Source organism: Apostichopus japonicus, chromosome 4 (assembly GCF_037975245.1).
Source record: "Apostichopus japonicus isolate 1M-3 chromosome 4, ASM3797524v1, whole genome shotgun sequence".
Classification (NCBI taxonomy): domain Eukaryota; kingdom Metazoa; phylum Echinodermata; class Holothuroidea; order Aspidochirotida; family Stichopodidae; genus Apostichopus; species Apostichopus japonicus.
Window position 1 is genome coordinate 3,584,034 of NC_092564.1, and position 18,768 is coordinate 3,602,801.

General features: G+C 36.6%; 2 protein-coding genes across 5 annotated transcripts in view; one reads left to right on the forward strand and one right to left on the reverse strand.

The window, feature by feature from the left end:
* The first annotated feature begins 58 nt into the window (after positions 1–58).
* LOC139966169 (tudor and KH domain-containing protein-like) lies at positions 59–14,622 on the forward strand. The gene is made up of 11 exons (XM_071968927.1): positions 59–199; positions 2,988–3,201; positions 3,771–3,895; positions 4,154–4,349; positions 5,128–5,267; positions 5,449–5,545; positions 8,150–8,349; positions 8,596–8,771; positions 9,486–9,550; positions 10,254–10,405; positions 12,186–14,622. Exons 2-11 carry the CDS (start codon positions 3,102–3,104, stop codon positions 12,303–12,305), a joined length of 1,371 nt encoding a protein of 456 aa, XP_071825028.1. The 5' UTR covers positions 59–199; positions 2,988–3,101; the 3' UTR covers positions 12,306–14,622.
* LOC139966168 (centrosomal protein POC5-like) overlaps positions 13,169–18,768 on the reverse strand; it is a 16,078-nt gene continuing 10,478 nt past the window's right edge. For all 4 annotated transcript variants that reach the window (XM_071968924.1, XM_071968921.1, XM_071968926.1 and 1 more), the window contains exon 11: positions 13,169–18,238. In XM_071968924.1, the coding sequence (XP_071825025.1) occupies positions 18,050–18,238 (189 nt within the window). In that variant the 3' untranslated portion in view covers positions 13,169–18,049. The remainder of the gene's footprint in view (positions 18,239–18,768) is intronic.

The following is an 18,768-nucleotide window of genomic DNA, read 5'->3' on the forward strand; positions in this document are numbered from 1 at the left end:
GTCATCAGACGCACAAAGTGTAAGATCGACAAAATCAGTCTTGTGTGTCATTTTCTAATTCTAACCTCGAAGTCGTGACCTCAACTGAGTTAGCCTAGTCTAGACGTTGTAAATTAAATGTAGCCTACGCCTCGGAGTTACCTTGGGTCTTAGTCATACGTCGGCGGTAGTTATTTAACCCATTGTCGGTTAAATTAACGTGAGTATATTTCTTAAGGAATCCGGGGATGCTATGTTGATAAATCCCACCCTCCGCGATCCCCATGTCGACATCAAAGGGTTAGCACCTAGGCATATGCCTAACATGATGTTACACTGTATTGTATGAACATTAACTTTGTAAACAATTACAGATAAGGTCTTTACAAAAAGGACCTCAAACTGCTAAAATTTAAATTGTTCAGGGCGTTTTTAAAACGTAAGGGATGTTCCAGGACAGTATATAAAATCCGGTGACATTTTTAAATCCGGGGAAGTGCATGAAAGTCAGTAAAACAATGAAGACAATAGCAAGCCCAAAAGGCACAACTGTCTTTACATTTAGAGAGAGAGGAAAACATTAAATTTGGTGTTCACAAGCTTTTAAACAATGTATTTTACTACAATGAAATGTAAAATGAAACGATGGTGAATTGTCTCTACAGAGAAATGGTACTAGGCCTAGTCTTCTTTCTTGAAAAGGAACAATGATAAGGAAGAAAAATGGTGATTTTCTAAAGAGAGAAAACAATAAAACAAAACTGAAACATTTCTCTGGAATTAAAATGGAGCCATCCTCCACCACCATCCTCTCAACTTTGAAATCTTGTGTATGCCACTGGTTTAATCAGTTTTTAAACACTGCACAAAGAAACTTTCGTCAGCCTACTTTTTGATGGAGAATGATACAGTTGTTCGTATAAGTTATTGAACTCCTTCATTCCGCGGTAATGTTTTGTATTTAATACAAAAAACTTTGAGGATTTTTCATTTCAAAATAAGGCAAAACACCCTCCTGAAATTTTTTGTACAAACAGGGTGGTACTATATCTCTTCCAGAAAAAATTATCAATTTTTTTTAATTTGACGCGTTTTGAGTTATTGGCCGTCAAAAACGACCTCTTTTGTACATCGGAGCAACTTAACAACTTCATAAATTAATATTGATAACAGCTAGAACCCTGAAATTTGTGAATGTGTAAGAACTTTATACTTATTAATAAAGTATAAACCCTGGCACCTCTAACATGGTTACTTTGGTAAAAAATTGGCATCAAAACCCCTACCTCATGCTGAATCGCAGCATGAAATAGCAACTTTAGAGTTGCACAACTTGCAAACATATTCTAGGAAAGCATTGTAATCATTATTTTGTAATGTTTGTACTAGACATAATAACCTCTGAAAGAATCAAGTACCCTGAAGCAATGGTTTAGGAGCAATTCATCACTAAAAATAGCACATTTTTTAGTGAAAAGTACAAAAATTCAATATTTTGACACTTTTAAGTTGACCTAACTCCACAAGACAATATTTTTGTAGCCTAATTTTTTATTTTCCTGTTCTATGGATTAGACTCTATAGGCATCTGTAATAGAAAGGTAGTAGAATGTGTAATTGCTGAGAAATGAGACCTCAAAAGTCAAGAAAATGCCAAATTGCCATGGTGGCGACAAATTGCGGAATTTCAAAGAATTTTAAATCGGCCAATTGTAAAGCAATGCAACTGAAATTTTCAGAATATGCTTATTTTATGGTGGTCCACTCATGCAATAAATTTGGGAATTTTTCAAAAATGTCGAACTACAACATACCCCAAAATCTGGTGATTTGATATGGAATGACCCTTATGACTAATCTGAGAACCCAGATTTTTGTCTCTTTCAACAGTTCTGCAATTAAAACAAAGTGTAATATGGAAATGTTGTCACTGTAAGCGACAACTTACATTTCATTTCACTGACATGTTGGTCTTGTTTGGTGATGGTGTGATATCGCAACAGTGCTCTTATCATTTCACAGACAATAAGAGGGAGAGTCACGACATATTGCCTCATCCTGTATACATACATGATTGCTTATTAGGAAGCTCAACTTTGTAACCTATCAACTTGACTACTGTATTGTTCAACCGTTAAGTACCTTTCTGAGTATACAGTACATACACAAAACCTAAGATATTGTTAAGGTTACAGTCAATAGGTTTTATTTATCCATCTTCACTTTTATTGATACTTAAGAGATGACAGATTGAATTATGCTGTTTGCTTTCAATTCTGGATTTATGCAATATTGATCTTGTATAATGTAGGAATTGGGGTAAAAGCCATTTCAGTTGAAATCAAAGTGGAGCCCAAAATCTTTTAAAATGTTCCTTTCCCAAAGGAATAGTTTGGAAGTTATTAACAACACAGTATTTGCTATCTGGTCAAACTACAGAGTTGAGAGAAACAGTAGTATTTTAAGCTGGGTTTTTATCTGTTACACATACAGTCAACCAAACTGTTTCCTTTCATGGTGTGTGACCAATGATAGATGGTACCATGATTCATGCTGCGGAAGTCAGATATAAGCTACAACATTACTCAAGGTGTAAAGTAGTTAGTGAAATACAACGGTCCTTTGATGTCAGTGAAACAGAAGGAATCTGTGCACTTTAGAGTCCATGTCTGCATTGTTGATATCTTAAGAAGGGAACAATTAGGTATTAGATTCTTAAATATTTTACTTTTTTTTTAATTGCAACTTTCATACTAAATATTGAGTCTTCAGCAATGTTCAATGATCTCTCAGCTGTCCCGGAAAGTGTCATTGCCCCAACTGACTAATGCAAAATATTGCTTATGATAAGCATGTGTATTGGTTTGGCTAGTAAGGTAAATATATTTCACAAGGAGTAAATCATACATAAAGTATGTGTACATTTACAATATTATTAATTTAATATGAAATTTCAAAATTCTTTAATAGTTTGCTTGTATGATGATTTGAATTATTGTCTTTAACAGCTGGAAGAGATGATGTAACCGAGTGAGTCTCCTTCACATCTACTATACAGATGCTTCATACTGTATGAGGATATCAAGGACGTTTGCTATTCTTCAAGTCAGCCTGTGAGCACTATGCTTCGGAATCTAAGCACCAGCCAAAAGGTTGCAATAGCAGTAGCTGTGCCTGTCTCTGTAGCTCTTCTGTATCTGCTCTTCAAAAGTAGAGACGAAGGTTTGTAAATTCAATGTTAATAAAGTAAAACAATATGGTCAGTTCTTTGGGCTTAAAACTGTTATCTTCAGTAATAGTCTGTGAGGCTATTGCTACTGTATTGACGAAATGTGCCTTTGTACAAAAAAATGCAGTTTGCAGTGGAGGAAGTCTTCCAAACTTATTTATAAAGATTTCACATTGATTTTGCTTTTGGAGAAGGTATTGTTGTAGTGTGAACAGGCTTTTAGAACAACACAATGACTAAACCATTCAAATTAAAATGTGATCTTACTACCAATTTTGCACACAATTCCAACCTTTAAATTTGTTGTAAATTTTGGTTCATTACCAAAATATGAATACTAAAACCAGCTGCATGTGAACAAGGCTCTGCGGTAACAGAAACCATCCTGTCCAAGAAACCCTCCCAATGGAGAATACAGCACTATCATAGCAATAATAGATACGGTGCATAACTTACAAATGTGCAACAAATCTTTTTAAGCAATTTTACCTTAGCACTTCCTTTGTTATTTGTTTATACATTTTCAGTTGCATTCCGTTTAATTGTCTTTTCATTCTTGAAGAGTTTGAATACTCTAACCGACCAGAGAAGAATCTGGTCATCAAACATCAAACCAGTCTTGAAATTAAAGTGCCTCGAGAAAAAGTTGGAGCAGTCATTGGTAGAGAGGGATGTGTCATTAATAAGGTGAGAAACATTAATGTAAAGGAATACTTTAACTGAACCTAAAACTTATTTGATTGAATTCCAATTACAAGTAGTATCTGTTTGTAAAGTGGAAGGACCTTAGAAATAAATATGCTTCTCTATGTATTACTGTACAGGACTGAATCCCAGGGGTCTGCCATCAAATTTATGTGGTTATTGTTTCCGGTTGGTGCCGGGTTCACAGCGACCGCAAATCAAGTACTGTTAATGTAAAAATATTTGTTTCTTCATGCACAGATTAGGGAAGCCACTGGTGCCAGGCTGAAATTCATGGACCATGATAAGAATGAAGATGGACCGAGATTGCTGGTGATTACAGGGAAGCCCTCCAGTGCCTTAGAGGCTGAACAGATGGTGCACAAAATAGTATCGTCTCCAGTGCCACTGTCGGTAGAATTCATGGTACCAGTTCAAGCCGTGGGTCGTATCCTGGGTGAGATTCAGCATCAATTACAGTACCTTCTGTTTTTTTACAGGGGAACAGGTACAGTATATACATGTTCATGGGTAGGAAAGAAGAGCAGAATTTGAAGGGAGATGTGGGTAGGGTCTGAAGATGAGGGTTGAGCTATGTAGAGAACAGTCATATCCTTATAATTATGTATTGCCAAATAGAACCAGTTTTGTGATGTATCATCTCAAACATGTTCGTCTAAGCCTACAGTAGTACATTTCTAAACTCTACCACCAATGCTGTATTGATTACCCTAGGTGGGTTTGTAGAGCTGATGATTTCCAGGTGTTTACAATCAGCAGGCTTCTTTTCGCCAGGTTTTCAACAATTTAACAGTTGCATCTACATACAAGTTAATTTTGGTTACTGGCCACAGTGACATTTTTGTACAGCTTTGTTTGAACATTGAAGTATGTTTAATATTGTTATGATTGTTTGCTAGTGAACCAGAAAATGCGTTTGGGAAGTTTATGACAGGTACCTGGCTTGAGAGATAGGTAGTCACAAATTAGCTTCCATAGCTACTTTGAAATCAGCGTATAGATGATGCACTGTTGTGGTACTTTTTACTGTATTGTTCTGACCAGTCTCCATGTTACTTAATTTACATAGCCTGTGTGAATGTTTTCACTTTTCATACACCTGCTTCTCTAAGGCTGATGCTCTTGCAAAGATCAATGCAGTGGTACTGTACAACATGCAAGTTTTCTGTATTTTTGCTGCACTTTGGATGTTTATTTCTCTCTTGTATCTCTAGGGAAAGGTGGAGCTAATGTTAGAAGCATCATTAGAGCCTCAGGAGCCAAGATTCGAATCCCCAGAGAAGAGGAAAGTCTGGAGAAAGACTTCAGGCTTTGCACAATCCGCGGCACACCTGAAGAGATTGCAACTGCCAAGGTGAGGCATCTCGTAGTCTGCGTTACTACGGTCTTTTGCCAGAGATTGTAAATATAAAAAACAAAAAGAAACATTTCTAACAACTTTTAAAACAATCAGTTATTTATCACATCTTCACATCTGACCCATCCCAAAACCATTCTGATTCTCCATGGATTTTTTTTTTTTAAATTTGTTTTAGGCAATGATTGAAGAAGAAATAGCTTTAGAAGAAGAGAAAAAGCAGAGGTTAGCAAACGCATCCGCTAATAGGAAACAAAGAAATCCAGATAAGGCAGGTGGGTGAAACTGTTTTATTTCATTTTTTGTTCTTTTAACACTTGATTCAGTGTTTGATACAAGTAGAGACTTATAAGCACTTTAGGCTGAGAATAATTTACCAGGTATCAAATAGTGAACGTTGCACTTCACATCAAACTGGTTTGTATGTTGTCTGACTTAAACATCTTTTACTGGCACGTCAGGTCTTAAAATAATTGAATAATCTTGACAATGGACCCAAAGCCACAAATTACTAGAAATGGAGAGGGTACACCTCACTAATATATGACCTGACTCGACTCTACAAGCGTGCTTCTACTCTTTCTAGCCCAATAAGATGGTATTGTGCATAATAGCCTCCTAGCCCTCACTTTCCTACAAGTGATCCATACTTCTTTTACATATGAATCTATCAGTCTAAAGGTACACAAATGCATTTTCAGAGGATATTTCTGTCATCACAAATATGTAAAAATTGAGGCCAATGTTTTATCCAGTGTAAATTTTTATGGGATTGTCACACATTTCAGTCTATATTTCTAAGTACTTATATCATTGACTTGTGTTTAGTGATGCAGAAGACACTTATGTTATTGTATACTGTGTCAGTTTAAATATTGAAATTGCTGTAGTAGAAGTTAAAATAAAGTCATAAACTAAATTATGGTGACACAAAACTGCTGTACAAGTTCTTTACCTACAGTATGTGTCACAAAAAAGGCCAGCAAAAAGACATGACTGAAATCTAAACCAAGCATAGCAACCCTGTGACAGTAAAGAAAGCCTGGCCAGTATCTTTGTTTGACATACAAGAAAGCAGCAACTATTGTCAGTCATAACACTAATGCAGGGTTGTCCAACATTTTGCAGAGGAGGGCCACATGAAATGATTATGATGAGGGAGTGGGCCGCATGAACCCTACGCTCGATTTTTCCATTTTTTGCCCGAAGCCCAAGGCAACAAAATGTGAGCACTGCGCGCGGAGCGCACTGATTTATTTTTCTTCCTGATAAAACAGATGAATAAAGTTCAGCTGCCCCCCCCCTCCGCTGAGAGAGTGTCACACAAACTGACCTGTATGCAGTTTTTTTGACCCAGAAGGTTCAAATGATTGATTATATAGCTTCAAATTGTTATCAATAAATCTGCTCACTAAAATTTCGCACCGTAGAGCATCTCTGGCGGGCCGGACGCAACCCTGCGGCGGGCTGGAAGGTGGCCTGCGGGCCGTAGGTTGGACAACCCTGCACTAATGTGATGGAGCATAGATGCAGTTTGCACTGATGCAATTGGCCATTTTAACTTAAAGGAATTGTCTGGTGGAAGATTTTGATACATTGTCTTTGTAGTTATTATTTTTCTCTTTCTAACCATGTAAAAATTGTCCCAATTCGACGTTTTCTTCTTGTAGAAATCTGGTTTTCAAATTAACCAGTTTCTCACCAAAAGTACCGTTTGTTCGAACGCTTCAATATGGTGATTGACGTAGTGGTTGCAGATAGGCAAAACAGGCGACTTGAAGTTAGCACTCCCAATTCCGCAGCAAATAAACTCACGTGTAAGCACATTGGATTGCCTCATATATATAACGTACATACTCGCGAACGTATATACTACGATGCTCAGTTGGTGTACTTGTATAGCGTTACACATAGTACACTCACACTCAAACCACAGTTCATTAACTGTTCTTCGAAATCGCTGAAATAAAATTCACGGATCAAATTAACAGTAAAAGGAAACTTGTAAAGTATTCGTTAAACCGAAAGATGAATCTTGGCGGAATCAATGTCATCGCAGAACTGTCCGATTGTAAACGTTAGAGTCTAGCCTATACACGCGAACATTCTTCGCGCTGGAGCTGGATAGCGCGATGTGTAAACAACGAAGAGCCTGCTGTTCTTATCTTGTGTTTCACAAAGACCACGAAACCACCGATCTACTACATATATGGCGGCTTAAGGAGTTTTTTAAATCATATCTAATTTATAAGAAATTTCACCGGAAATTATTGAAGAAATTGATCGAATCGTTGTCAGAGCAGAATGTAGCACTGAGAAGCTTAGGCTTCGCAGAACTGTCCGATTGTCAACGTTTGAGTATAGCCTACATGCGAACATTTTTCGCGTTGGAGCTGGATAGCGCGATGTATAGCCTAAACATCGATGAGTCTGCTGTTAAAATTTACCTTGTGTTACACAAAGACCACGGAACCACCGATCAAGTACATGGCGGCTTAAGGAGTTTTTGAAAACATATCTAATTTTAAAGAAATTTCACCGGAAATTAAGGAAGAAATTTATCTGTATACAAACGCTGTTTTTGTTGTGATTGCCGTATAGGTACTGTGCGGAGGTGGGTTATGACGCAATCTGCTATGGCAGAGCTGACGTCACGTATTGTACTGTTCAAATCATATTTGAAATGTCTATCCATAACGATTAAAAAATCGTTTCTCTGTCAAACGCAACATTAGCGTTCTCATACTTTGACAACATGTTTAGAAAATTATTTACTATTTTTTAAGCTAACTTCTTTGGGCCACCAGACAATCCTTTTAATTTAATATGTGGTTCTTCTTCAATTCTTATTCAAGTTTAACATCTCTTGTATTTCACAGCCTCTTCTTCTGCCCCTCTGACCGTTGCTCAGCTAGAGCAGGTACGATTCCCAGCTCATGGTGACTTCTTTACAATCTATGTGTCTGCAGTGGAACATCCCAATCACTTCTGGATGCAGATCATATCGACCAAAGCTTCAGAATTAGATCTCATGGTGGAAGAAATGACAGAGTTTTATAACCAAGCAAGAAATCAAGAGGTAAGGCTAATGTGCATAAGTTCAATTGATGGTAAAGATAGGCAGAGTGTGTAGGAAGATGTCACACAGTTTGTCTGTGGGGTAGTATCAAATTTGTATCATAAACAGTATCATCACTTTCTTCTGAAATATTAATATGAATCTTGTTGTAGCCATTAATTTTTTTTTCAAATTTAATTAAAATGATTAAAAAATTTGTCATAAATCCCGCATCACCTTTCTTGCCTTTATTAAACTTCTTTTCAGTCTCATACAGCAGACAGCCTCTGCACTGGGGACATTGTTGCTTCTCCGTTTGAGCATGACACTTCTTGGTATAGGGCAAAGATTGTTGGTTTCCTGGAAGAAGGCAAAGTAGATTTGTACTTTGTTGACTACGGTGATTACGGAGCGGTCCCCAAGGAGAATCTATGCAAACTCAGGTAAGATCTTTATAATCGTGTTTCTGCAAAGGCTGCGTATGAATCCAGTTTCAGTATACGAGGTATTAAATTATTCAATATAGGAAGCTCACACTGTTATTCTTTAATCTGTTTGTTTTCCAAAAACCAGTTTTAAATGTTTTTATAAATTGGTAAACTAGGAGAAGATAAATAGCTGTCTTTGTCACTACCTCTTTTGACAATTGAATAATTAATGTGGGTGGATTTTTGCATTTATCTGGCATTTATCAGGGAAATGTAAAAAGTTTGAAGTAAAAACAAAACTTTGGTCATGTTGGTATTTTGGGTAACTAATGTGTTTTGATGTGTAAATGTAGTGCAAGTGTCATAAATGACGACAATGTCATAAATGGCACTTGGGTTTTGGCTGAAGCAAATTCACTGGATAAATCTGGCACTGGTTGTGGTGTTTTGGTTGCACATTCCTAGAACTAAACAAATAGTAATCAAAGATAATTTTTGTATATTTTTTCAAAGAATTATAATGTTCAGCTATATACTTATCAACCAGTGTCTGACTGATTAACATTTGCATTGTAATTTTCATCAAAACTAGTCACTTGTGAAACTATACAAATGTGTCTTCACAGAATGTTTACTACATGACGTGATATGTTGAATACCATGGTTAGAAATAAGGTAACATGTTGAATTTAATTAACGTGAAATTTTGTTGTTTTCCATTCCTTCTAGGGCTGATTTTCTAAGTCTTCCTTTTCAAGCCATCGAATGTTCTTTAGCTGGTATTGAGTCTTTAGGTAAGACTTTCATTCTTACTAAATCCATTGTTTACATTTTATTCTATAGTACGATGAAACCCACTGTGTATGCCCAACGTATGCATTTCACCTTTATAGGCATAATTTGTACCAATAGGTAGTTATGTTATTACACACTTAACTGTTTATTTCGTTTTCATGTGAAAGTAATCTTTCATGAATTGTTGCATAAATTAAGAAAATTGAGAAACCTTCTTAATTCTAGGAGTGCATTCTATCTTCCTAGGTTTTCTTAGTGAGATGTATGAGTTTGATTTTAGGAGCAAAACAACAAACTTACATCAAACCTTCCTGTAGAAATACATAAATCAATAAAGGATCTATAAAAAAGAAGGCTCTTGCAGTGTACCAAGAGATGGGAATGAGCACATTAAGTATTTTACAACATTGGAAATGGCTATTAACCTTAACAATAAAGGGGCACTCCTTAGTTTATGAAGAGGGTTTTTCACAAAAGAGGGGAAAGAAAGATTTGATATATCTGTAGGTTACACTGCAACTGGATAATAATAATCTGAGATTCTCACCTTTTGGAGTGTGAATAAATGCTTCTTGGAGTTCATGTAGGCCATTGCACTAGTAAAGTAATTTGAGTGAATCTGGTGGGATGTTGCTACGGTAACACAACCAGCTTCTTTCAATTTCATGATATATGACTAACCAAGTGTCCCTTTAAGTTTAGATGAGAAGTGGCCAGAAGAAGCTATAGATGTCTTTGATAACTTAACATACTGTGCGCAGTGGCAGCCATTAATGGCTAGAATGATGGGTTACGAGAGAAGTGGACCAAAGACTCTACCCTGCGTCGACCTAGTCGACACCTCCTCAGAAGAGGTGAGTGATAATTGGCCTTGAATTCAATTCTCCTTGAACACAAAGCTGTATGCTAAGATTCAACCCTGCATCGACCTAGTCTACACCTCCTCAGAGGAGGTGAGATATAATTGGCCTTGAATTCAATTCTCCTTGAACACAAAGCTGTATGCTAAGATTCATCCCTGCATCGACCTAGTGGACACCTCCTCAGAGGAGGTGAGTGATAATTGGCCTTGAATTCAATTCTCCTTGAACACAAAGCTGTATGCTAAGATTCATCCCTGCATCGACCTAGTGGACACCTCCTCAGAAGAGGTGAGTGATAATTGGCCTTGAATTCAATTCTCCTTGAACACAAAGCTGTATGCTAAGATTCATCCCTGCATCGACCTAGTGGACACCTCCTCAGAGGAGGTGAGTGATAATTGGCCTTGAATTCAATTCTCCTTGAACACAAAGCTGTATGCTAAGATTCATCCCTGCATCGACCTAGTGGACACCTCCTCAGAGGAGGTGAGATATAATTGGCCTTGAATTCAATTCTCCTTGAACACAAAGCTGTATGCTAAGATTCATCCCTGCATCGACCTAGTCTACACCTTCTCAGAGGATGTGAGTGATAATTGGCCTTGAATTCAATTCTCCTTGAACACAAAGCTGTATGCTAAGATTCATCCCTGCATCGACCTAGTGGACACCTCCTCAGAGGAGGTGAGTTATAATTGGCCTTGAATTCAATTCTCTTTGAACACAAAGCTGTATGCTAAGATTCATCCCTGCATCGACCTAGTGGACACCTCCTCAGAGGAGGTGAGATATAATTGGCCTTGAATTCAATTCTCCTTGAACACAAAGCTGTATGCTAAGATTCATCCCTGCATCGACCTAGTGGACACCTCCTCAGAGGAGGTGAGTGCTAATTGGCCTTGAATTCAATTCTCCTTGAACACAAAGCTGCATGCTAAGATTCATCCCTGCATCGACCTAGTCTACACCTTCTCAGAAGAGGTGAGTGATAATTGGCCTTGAATTTAATTCTCCTTGAACACAAAGCTGTATGCTAAGATTCATCCCTGCATCGACCTAGTGGACACCTCCTCAGAAGAGGTGAGTGATAATTGGCCTTGAATTCAATTCTCCTTGAACACAAAGCTGTATGCTAAGATTCAACCCTGCATCGACCTAGTGGACACCTCCTCAGAAGAGGTGAGTGATAATTGGCCTTGAATTCAATTCTCCTTGAACACAAAGCTGTATGCTAAGATTCAACCCTGCATCGACCTAGTGGACACCTCCTCAGAAGAGGTGAGTGATAATTGGCCTTGAATTCAATTCTCTTTGAACACAAAGCTGTATGCTTAGATTCATCCCTGCATCGACCTAGTCGACACCTCCTCAGAAGAGGTGAGTTATAATTGGCCTTGAATTCAATTCTCCTTGAACACAAAGCTGTATGCTAAGATTCAGTCAATGTTACTTAACGATGAAGAATGACTGATCAACCTAATTATAGTTCTGCCCAAATGGTGATTTGCATGGAGTTTCTGCTTTGGTATTTATTTTGCTAAAGAGCCTAGCCCTTATTTTTTGGATGACCAAATTTTTCATTCAGATGATATGACTCCAAGTACAAGTGTATCTTTAAAACCTTGATAACTCTTTTAAAACTCAGCTCTGTTAAACTTTACTCAGCATCAAGTCTTCCATGTAGACCGGCTTTCGTGACATTCAATCTTTATAGTGACTTCAGTCTTCAATCCATCATGGTGTCTGTAATTCTTGTTTCGTATCATTTCAGGATGTTAATGTCGCTGCAGAGCTAGTCAAGAGAGGGTATGGAAGGGACACCACAGTAAGCTCAGCGAGAAAACCAACTGCTGACACAAAGATGAAGCCTCAAAGTACTCTTGACTCATAACTTAGTTCAGCTCTCTTTACTGAAGGTATCCATCTTGTATGGCTGCAAGTATTTGTGTTGTCTCTCTGCGTATTCCAGAGCCAACCGATTTCTGGAATTTCAATGGTAAAACTGTCATAAAAGGATAAAGTCACTTGCAAAAATTGGTGGTAAGGTCGCATTTTCTAGATTATTTGCAGACATCATTTTGATGTTTTATATTGTCAACATGTTTAGCTTCAGAAACAAATGAATCTCATTAGTTGCAGGTACAGTAGGTCCACATTTGTGGTCTCAACAACCCTGCAGGTATTTTGGTGGATGTCAAAATTCACCATACGACAACAGTGGTTCCAAGTCTCAAAGCTTTGTAAATACAACGACTTCCTAGTCTACGTCTTGGTTTAGTTCTTCCTTTGCACTCTAACATATATTTTCTTTTGTACGATCTGAGTTCATTTTTAAAGAATTGTCAGGTTGAATATGAAGTCCACATGCACAAAAGCTACAAAATGCACAAAGGAGCTTATAGATATTTTCCCCCTCCCCAGTCCCCACTCCACCAATTTCTATCATAGGGAGTATAAATTAGTTCAAACCCATTTTACGTCATAGATGTTTAAATACTCCTGCATTACACACAGTTTAGTGAGTGCATTGTAGGTGTCAAAGTCATTGGCAGCTACTGCAATCAACGAATCATTTTTTCCCCCCTTTTAGCTGTCAATATGTTATTTGTCATATATATCCAAACTTGATTGAATCCAAATTCAACTTGTATGTAAATCACTTATATTCCTAGTATCCACACAGGCTAGCTGTGTGACCAGTGGGTTTCACTGGTCATATACATTTGAACCATCAGCTCTTTACTTTGTTAAAAGTCACCTTTTGGATGTCAAATTGTTACTTGTCATATCCAAAAAACTGATTGATTCCCCATTCTACTTTCATGTTAAATCACCTGCACTCTCTAATGCCCATACAGGCTTGGTGTGTATGTCACAGATCTTATACACTTCAACCATCAGTTATTTAGTGGTTGTTACGGTACCACCCTTACCAGTTGTTTTCTATGTTTTATATATCCCTTTAATATTCCTAACCTACATATGGTATCAATCATTGCTAAGCATGCCAGTCAGATACAGTCAAGAAGCCTGCCTTACTAGATGAGAAGAAGAGTCTGCAAACTTTATCACCCATTGTTTTCCTCAATCAAAATTTATAGTCCTCTGAGTAGAGAAGTTGGATTTTTTTGAAGTAAATTTAGCTTTTCAGCAGTTGTGTTTTGTTCTGACAGTTACTCATGTTTTAGTGGGTTGTTTCTTAAAGAGGTCAAGTGTGGTACAGCTTGAAATTGTTTAGTGTTCAAGGATGACGAAAGGATCTTATCATAAACCAAATCATATGGGGCTTCAAGACAGGGTTATCTATTGGTGAGATAAAGTAATTGATCAAAGCATCTGAGAAATTTGACTGAAGTATCTTTCAGTATAATACACTTTAAAATTAAAATGATTATCCACATTATGCAATGGCCATTGATATTTACTCCTATGTAGCTTGTTTGTTTGATACCCTTTTAAAGGTGACTGTACTGTACTTTAGCTGTTTTGGGTGCTTATGTCTTCCTTTTGTTGCAGGAACCTCTCAATCAACTTTGCTTTATAAAAATTTATCAGTACAAATTTAGTTTGATATAGTATTAAAAATAATTAGAAAAGAAACTATGTAAAGGTAAATTTGTTTTTGTGCACAGAATAGCTTAGCTATAATTAATTTTCCTTTTTAAATTTTGTCTATTACATTGCTTTATATTGTTTATTCAAAATCAACAGAAAATCAGTCAAAACTATAGTGAGAAATTTTGTATTTAGGTAGATTTGATTTTGTTACCACGGATGCATCCTATTTTATTCTTCTGATTTATTATTTTTGACTTGATATGATTTATTTTGACATTGTTTTAGTTTGAACCATACCCTTTTTCTGATGGGTATGGTTCAAATAGGTTGTAGTCACTTGTGCAATCCTGTGTTCTTTTCAGTGTGACATATGATGTGAGAAGTTGTTTTACTTGTTTGAAATGATTCACAGTTAATTTGCAGTTTTCTTCCTATGCCAACTGAAAATAAATTTATCTTATTATATTACTGAAAATAGGTTTGGGGTCAATTTATTGCATTTTGATTAGTGGTGGTTTCATAGTGTCGGTCCTTTGGTTAACTATAGTGATACAAACATTTTGACTCATTCTAGCAAAAAATTCCATTGCGTTATCAAATTTAAGAGAATTATGGTGGTGATGCAATTTATGCATAAATGATATTTAAAAGGCAGAATTAAATAGTTACACAACATTGCGATATCATTTTTCATTGCTCTTTTTATCAAGTGGTAATTTACCTCATTTCATAGGTTACAATTATATCTTAGTGACATCAATTTGGCCAACACAGAACAATTTCTTGAATTTGTTGGAATTCAGTACTATATAGTTAAATTGGGATTGGACAATGAGTGAATGTGTAATAACACACGGAATACTTTACATTCCTTTTATCAGTTCAGAGTGAAATTGTCTTCCACTGGTCACACCAATACCAGTTTCCGTTTCAGTATAAAATTGATGCAAGGTTACATACTCAGCACCTGAGATAATTACTACAGGATACAGACACATGCAGAAGGCTAAACATTAGCATGCAACTGTTGCTATTGAGCTAGAATATATTTACATTCATGTGCACATCTAGAACTGAGAACAAATCGAATATGAACCATTATTGTAAAGCACTAAGCCAGGCTACCCATGGAGGTATAATTTTAGTAAAACTGAAATTCAGCCAGCTATGTTTTAGTAGGTCTGGGTGTCTAGCTTATGCTGCATTGTTGCACAGTGCAATTCAAAGTTGTTAAAAGTTTTATCCGGGAAGATTTACCTGTCAAAATTATAAAATGAAATCGCTATGCCAACGATGCCTTGATGTTATAATTTTCATATCATTTACACTTATCAATAGTTCGATATCATTTACTATGTATTCCTTCTTTCAATCCTCACCGGACCTTTTTAGTTGTAAACCTTGAATAACATGCATATGCACTGAGACAGCTACTATGCGATATATATCTGTAGAGCAAAGTAATATTGATGGGATGCATGGAAGAAAATAAAAATGAGATTTAAGAAGGTACAGGTTTGTAGAAGTGTATCAAATATGTTTCATGTCCTGCATGTCTCAATCCTGTATCACTAACAGACGGGGGATTGTAGTTAGTAATGAAAAAGGGATAAATACCTAACAGTACTGCACAAAATCCATATTTTACAAAGGAGAAAGTTCATGGGTTTATGTTTCCCAGTTTCTGTTATAAAGGCACCATTTCACACTACAGCCAAATGAAATAAACACTTCTTAAAAAGTAGGTACAGTAGTCAATTTTATCTTGTCAATAAATGGAAAGGTTTTGTGAGCCATGGTTTGTAGGTATGCCTGCCTCTAATATGGGAATGCCCATCATATCATGCCTCACAGATATCACATGTGGTTTATGTATATCTCTGCTCTAGTGGGTAGGATAATACTTGTTATGGGCCTGATGTGAACAATATGTAGGATACTTGTGAAGTGTGTTGGATGAAAAGGGTATGGTTCCTTTGTTTTAAGCTTGCTTCAATCCAAGGACATTTGGAGTAGTTTCCTGTTTTCCTCTAAGAATGGTGAAAGTAACTCCTAGGGTTGATATTTCTTCAAGGTGCATTTTTTGTTGATGTTGATACTATGAGATACCATTCCGACGGTTGAAAAAGAAGTCAGCTGTCCGAAAACTCACCTACATTTGTTCAATAAAATTTACACCAGGATGGATGGAAGTCATGAAACGATTTGGAAAAGAAATAAGAAATTACTTTTCCTGTATACTCCATAATTAGGATCAACCAAATGTCTGTAAGCCATATATAACCTTTTAGTAAGATGTAAAACTAAAATATTCATGTGTGTAAACATGGCATGTCTTGATCAGAAAGACATAAAGTTACAGACCTAACTGAAAATACAACTTTAAAGAGAAGCTGTACTGAGTATGAAGCTGAGCAAGAATGCAACTTGTGGTTTTGTTTTCAAAATTTCTTCAGATTGCAATAAATAAAGTTTTCAAGCAAAAAAGTTATGTTTATATTTTACTTTGTGTGTGTATGTTCTTGCTTGTGATATGCATGTATAAGTAAATGATTTATGATACTTTATAACTGGGGTGGGCAACCTACGGCCCGCGGGCCACATGCGGCCGGCCAGTGATTGTTTTGCAGCCTGTGAGATGTCTCAAGAAAAAAATCAATATATTTTACATCATCACAAAAAACGAGCTACCTGTAGCTGCTTAGAATTTATCGGCACTAATGATGCTGTCAGGGAGGCCTATTATCCCCATTAATTATCAACTGTACTGTATTGACATGTTTTTGTGAATACAGATTGAGTACACACACCTATTCCTTGAAAGTCCTCGGAATCAAAGGTTTGAAATCAACAGCAGGTCGTTGGTTAGGTGCGTCCCAGTCAATTTTTCACTCCTTATATCTGGCCCATTCATTCAAAAGGTTGCCCACCCCTGCTTTATAAGGAAGAACACAACTTTGACAAAGGACTTGAAACTCCCCAAGAATTTTGTTTTAACAATCAGGACCAGTGGACAAGTAAGAGAAATGCATATGATGGTTGTGGAAGATTTCTTTTATTTTCAAAACTTTCATTCACATTAGACAGACATAAAATGAGAAGGTTTCAAGGTGGTACTGTTAGGGGTCTAACTGAGAAAATGAAAGGAATAAATACCAAGGGAGTAAATAACAGCCTTTGAGATCTTGACAGGAGTAAAGAATGTCCTAACTAACAAAATATTACAGGGACAGGACCACATAATGCAGAAGGATAAAATTATGAGATTCTCAAAGAAAAATAATAAATAACTAGTAATTGCCAATGGAATAAAAAAAAAAAAATTGCTTACAAAATATTCCAACATTTTGCTACATAAATGGCATTTTTGAAAACTTACTACCATGTTAAATATTAACTGAGGTACAGCTCATATAAATAGAAACTCTTCAATCAAATGCTTGTTATTGAACGATGATTGCTTTACCCTGAACAAACGGATAAGCTCTGAAAAATAAAATACAAACTGACACTTAATTTGCCCTTGTGTATTATACTCTGTTATGGGATACTAAAATGTGTCATCCATGTTCGGGCAATCAGTAATGTCTTCGAGCTTTATAATTGACAATCAACCACAGCCAGTGCACATTGTAATTCAGAACCATCTTAAACTGGCTGCCAAGCTTTACATTAATACCTATTATGAGAAGCTTTTAATGTCTTTAGTAAAGTATTCATAATGCTTAAAGTACTTCCACCCAAAAGATATGGATAATTTTAACTGAAAAAGTAGATATAATTGTTGGAGAGATCATCTATGATGATATCATAAGTAGATGACTTTATTCTCCTCTGCAATTTTCCTTAGTGGGTTTTCTACTCATTCAGGTGCCGTAGCCAAACCACCTATTATGAAGGGTTTTAAATGTGAAAGCATGCTTTATAGAATGTTCAGTATAGACTTTTGAAGTTTTGGGACTACCACCAAGAATCAGTCCTCATTTACGATGACTTAACACAGGCCTTTCCATTGATATCAATGCGAGCTGAAATCATAAAGATGCATCCCCATCTGTTAGAACTTCAGTAACTAATTTAGTGGACTACTTTCACAGTCTGCAGTCCAGTAACAGTTGTGGGATTTCTACTGGACCCTTTGGCCCCTCTTGTGTCTGGTCCAGTCTGTCCCATCACCCCTGGTCTGATATGAATGCCTTGTTGTTGACCCTGACTTGGACGTTGATTTGTGGGATATTTTGATGCAGTAGCATGGCCGACTGTTTGCTGTATGCAAATGTAGAAATGACAGAATATTACAACCTTAGTTCAGATTACAACAAAAATGGCAATATATTAACTAATTGAAATTACACACAGATTGGTGACAAATTTCAGATGGGTCCCCAAAGATTTTTTTACGTTAAAGTGATACAGAGCACTGGTAGAAATTCATCATAGACGGTACAACTCTATTCAACTTGTCTATTTCTACCGTCTTTCCAACTGAGCCCCTGCACCTGTTGTTACTCACTTCAAGTATATCTTCCAAATCTATTAATAAATGCTGGTTTGATACAGTAGCTTACTGCAGTTGAAGATAAAACATGAGACACCAATCAATGAAGAGACACCAAGTAATGAATAATTTGTTGGAAGATAATGAAGTTGAAAGGATAAAAGGTAAAGCCAACAAGTGGATGATGTCATCGTCATGGTTACCAAAAAATTAGTTGAATCCATGGCTATTCAAGAAACTCTTCAAAGCCGTTGATTTTGTTTCTCACGAAGCTCCAACAGATCTTGTACGAAGTAGA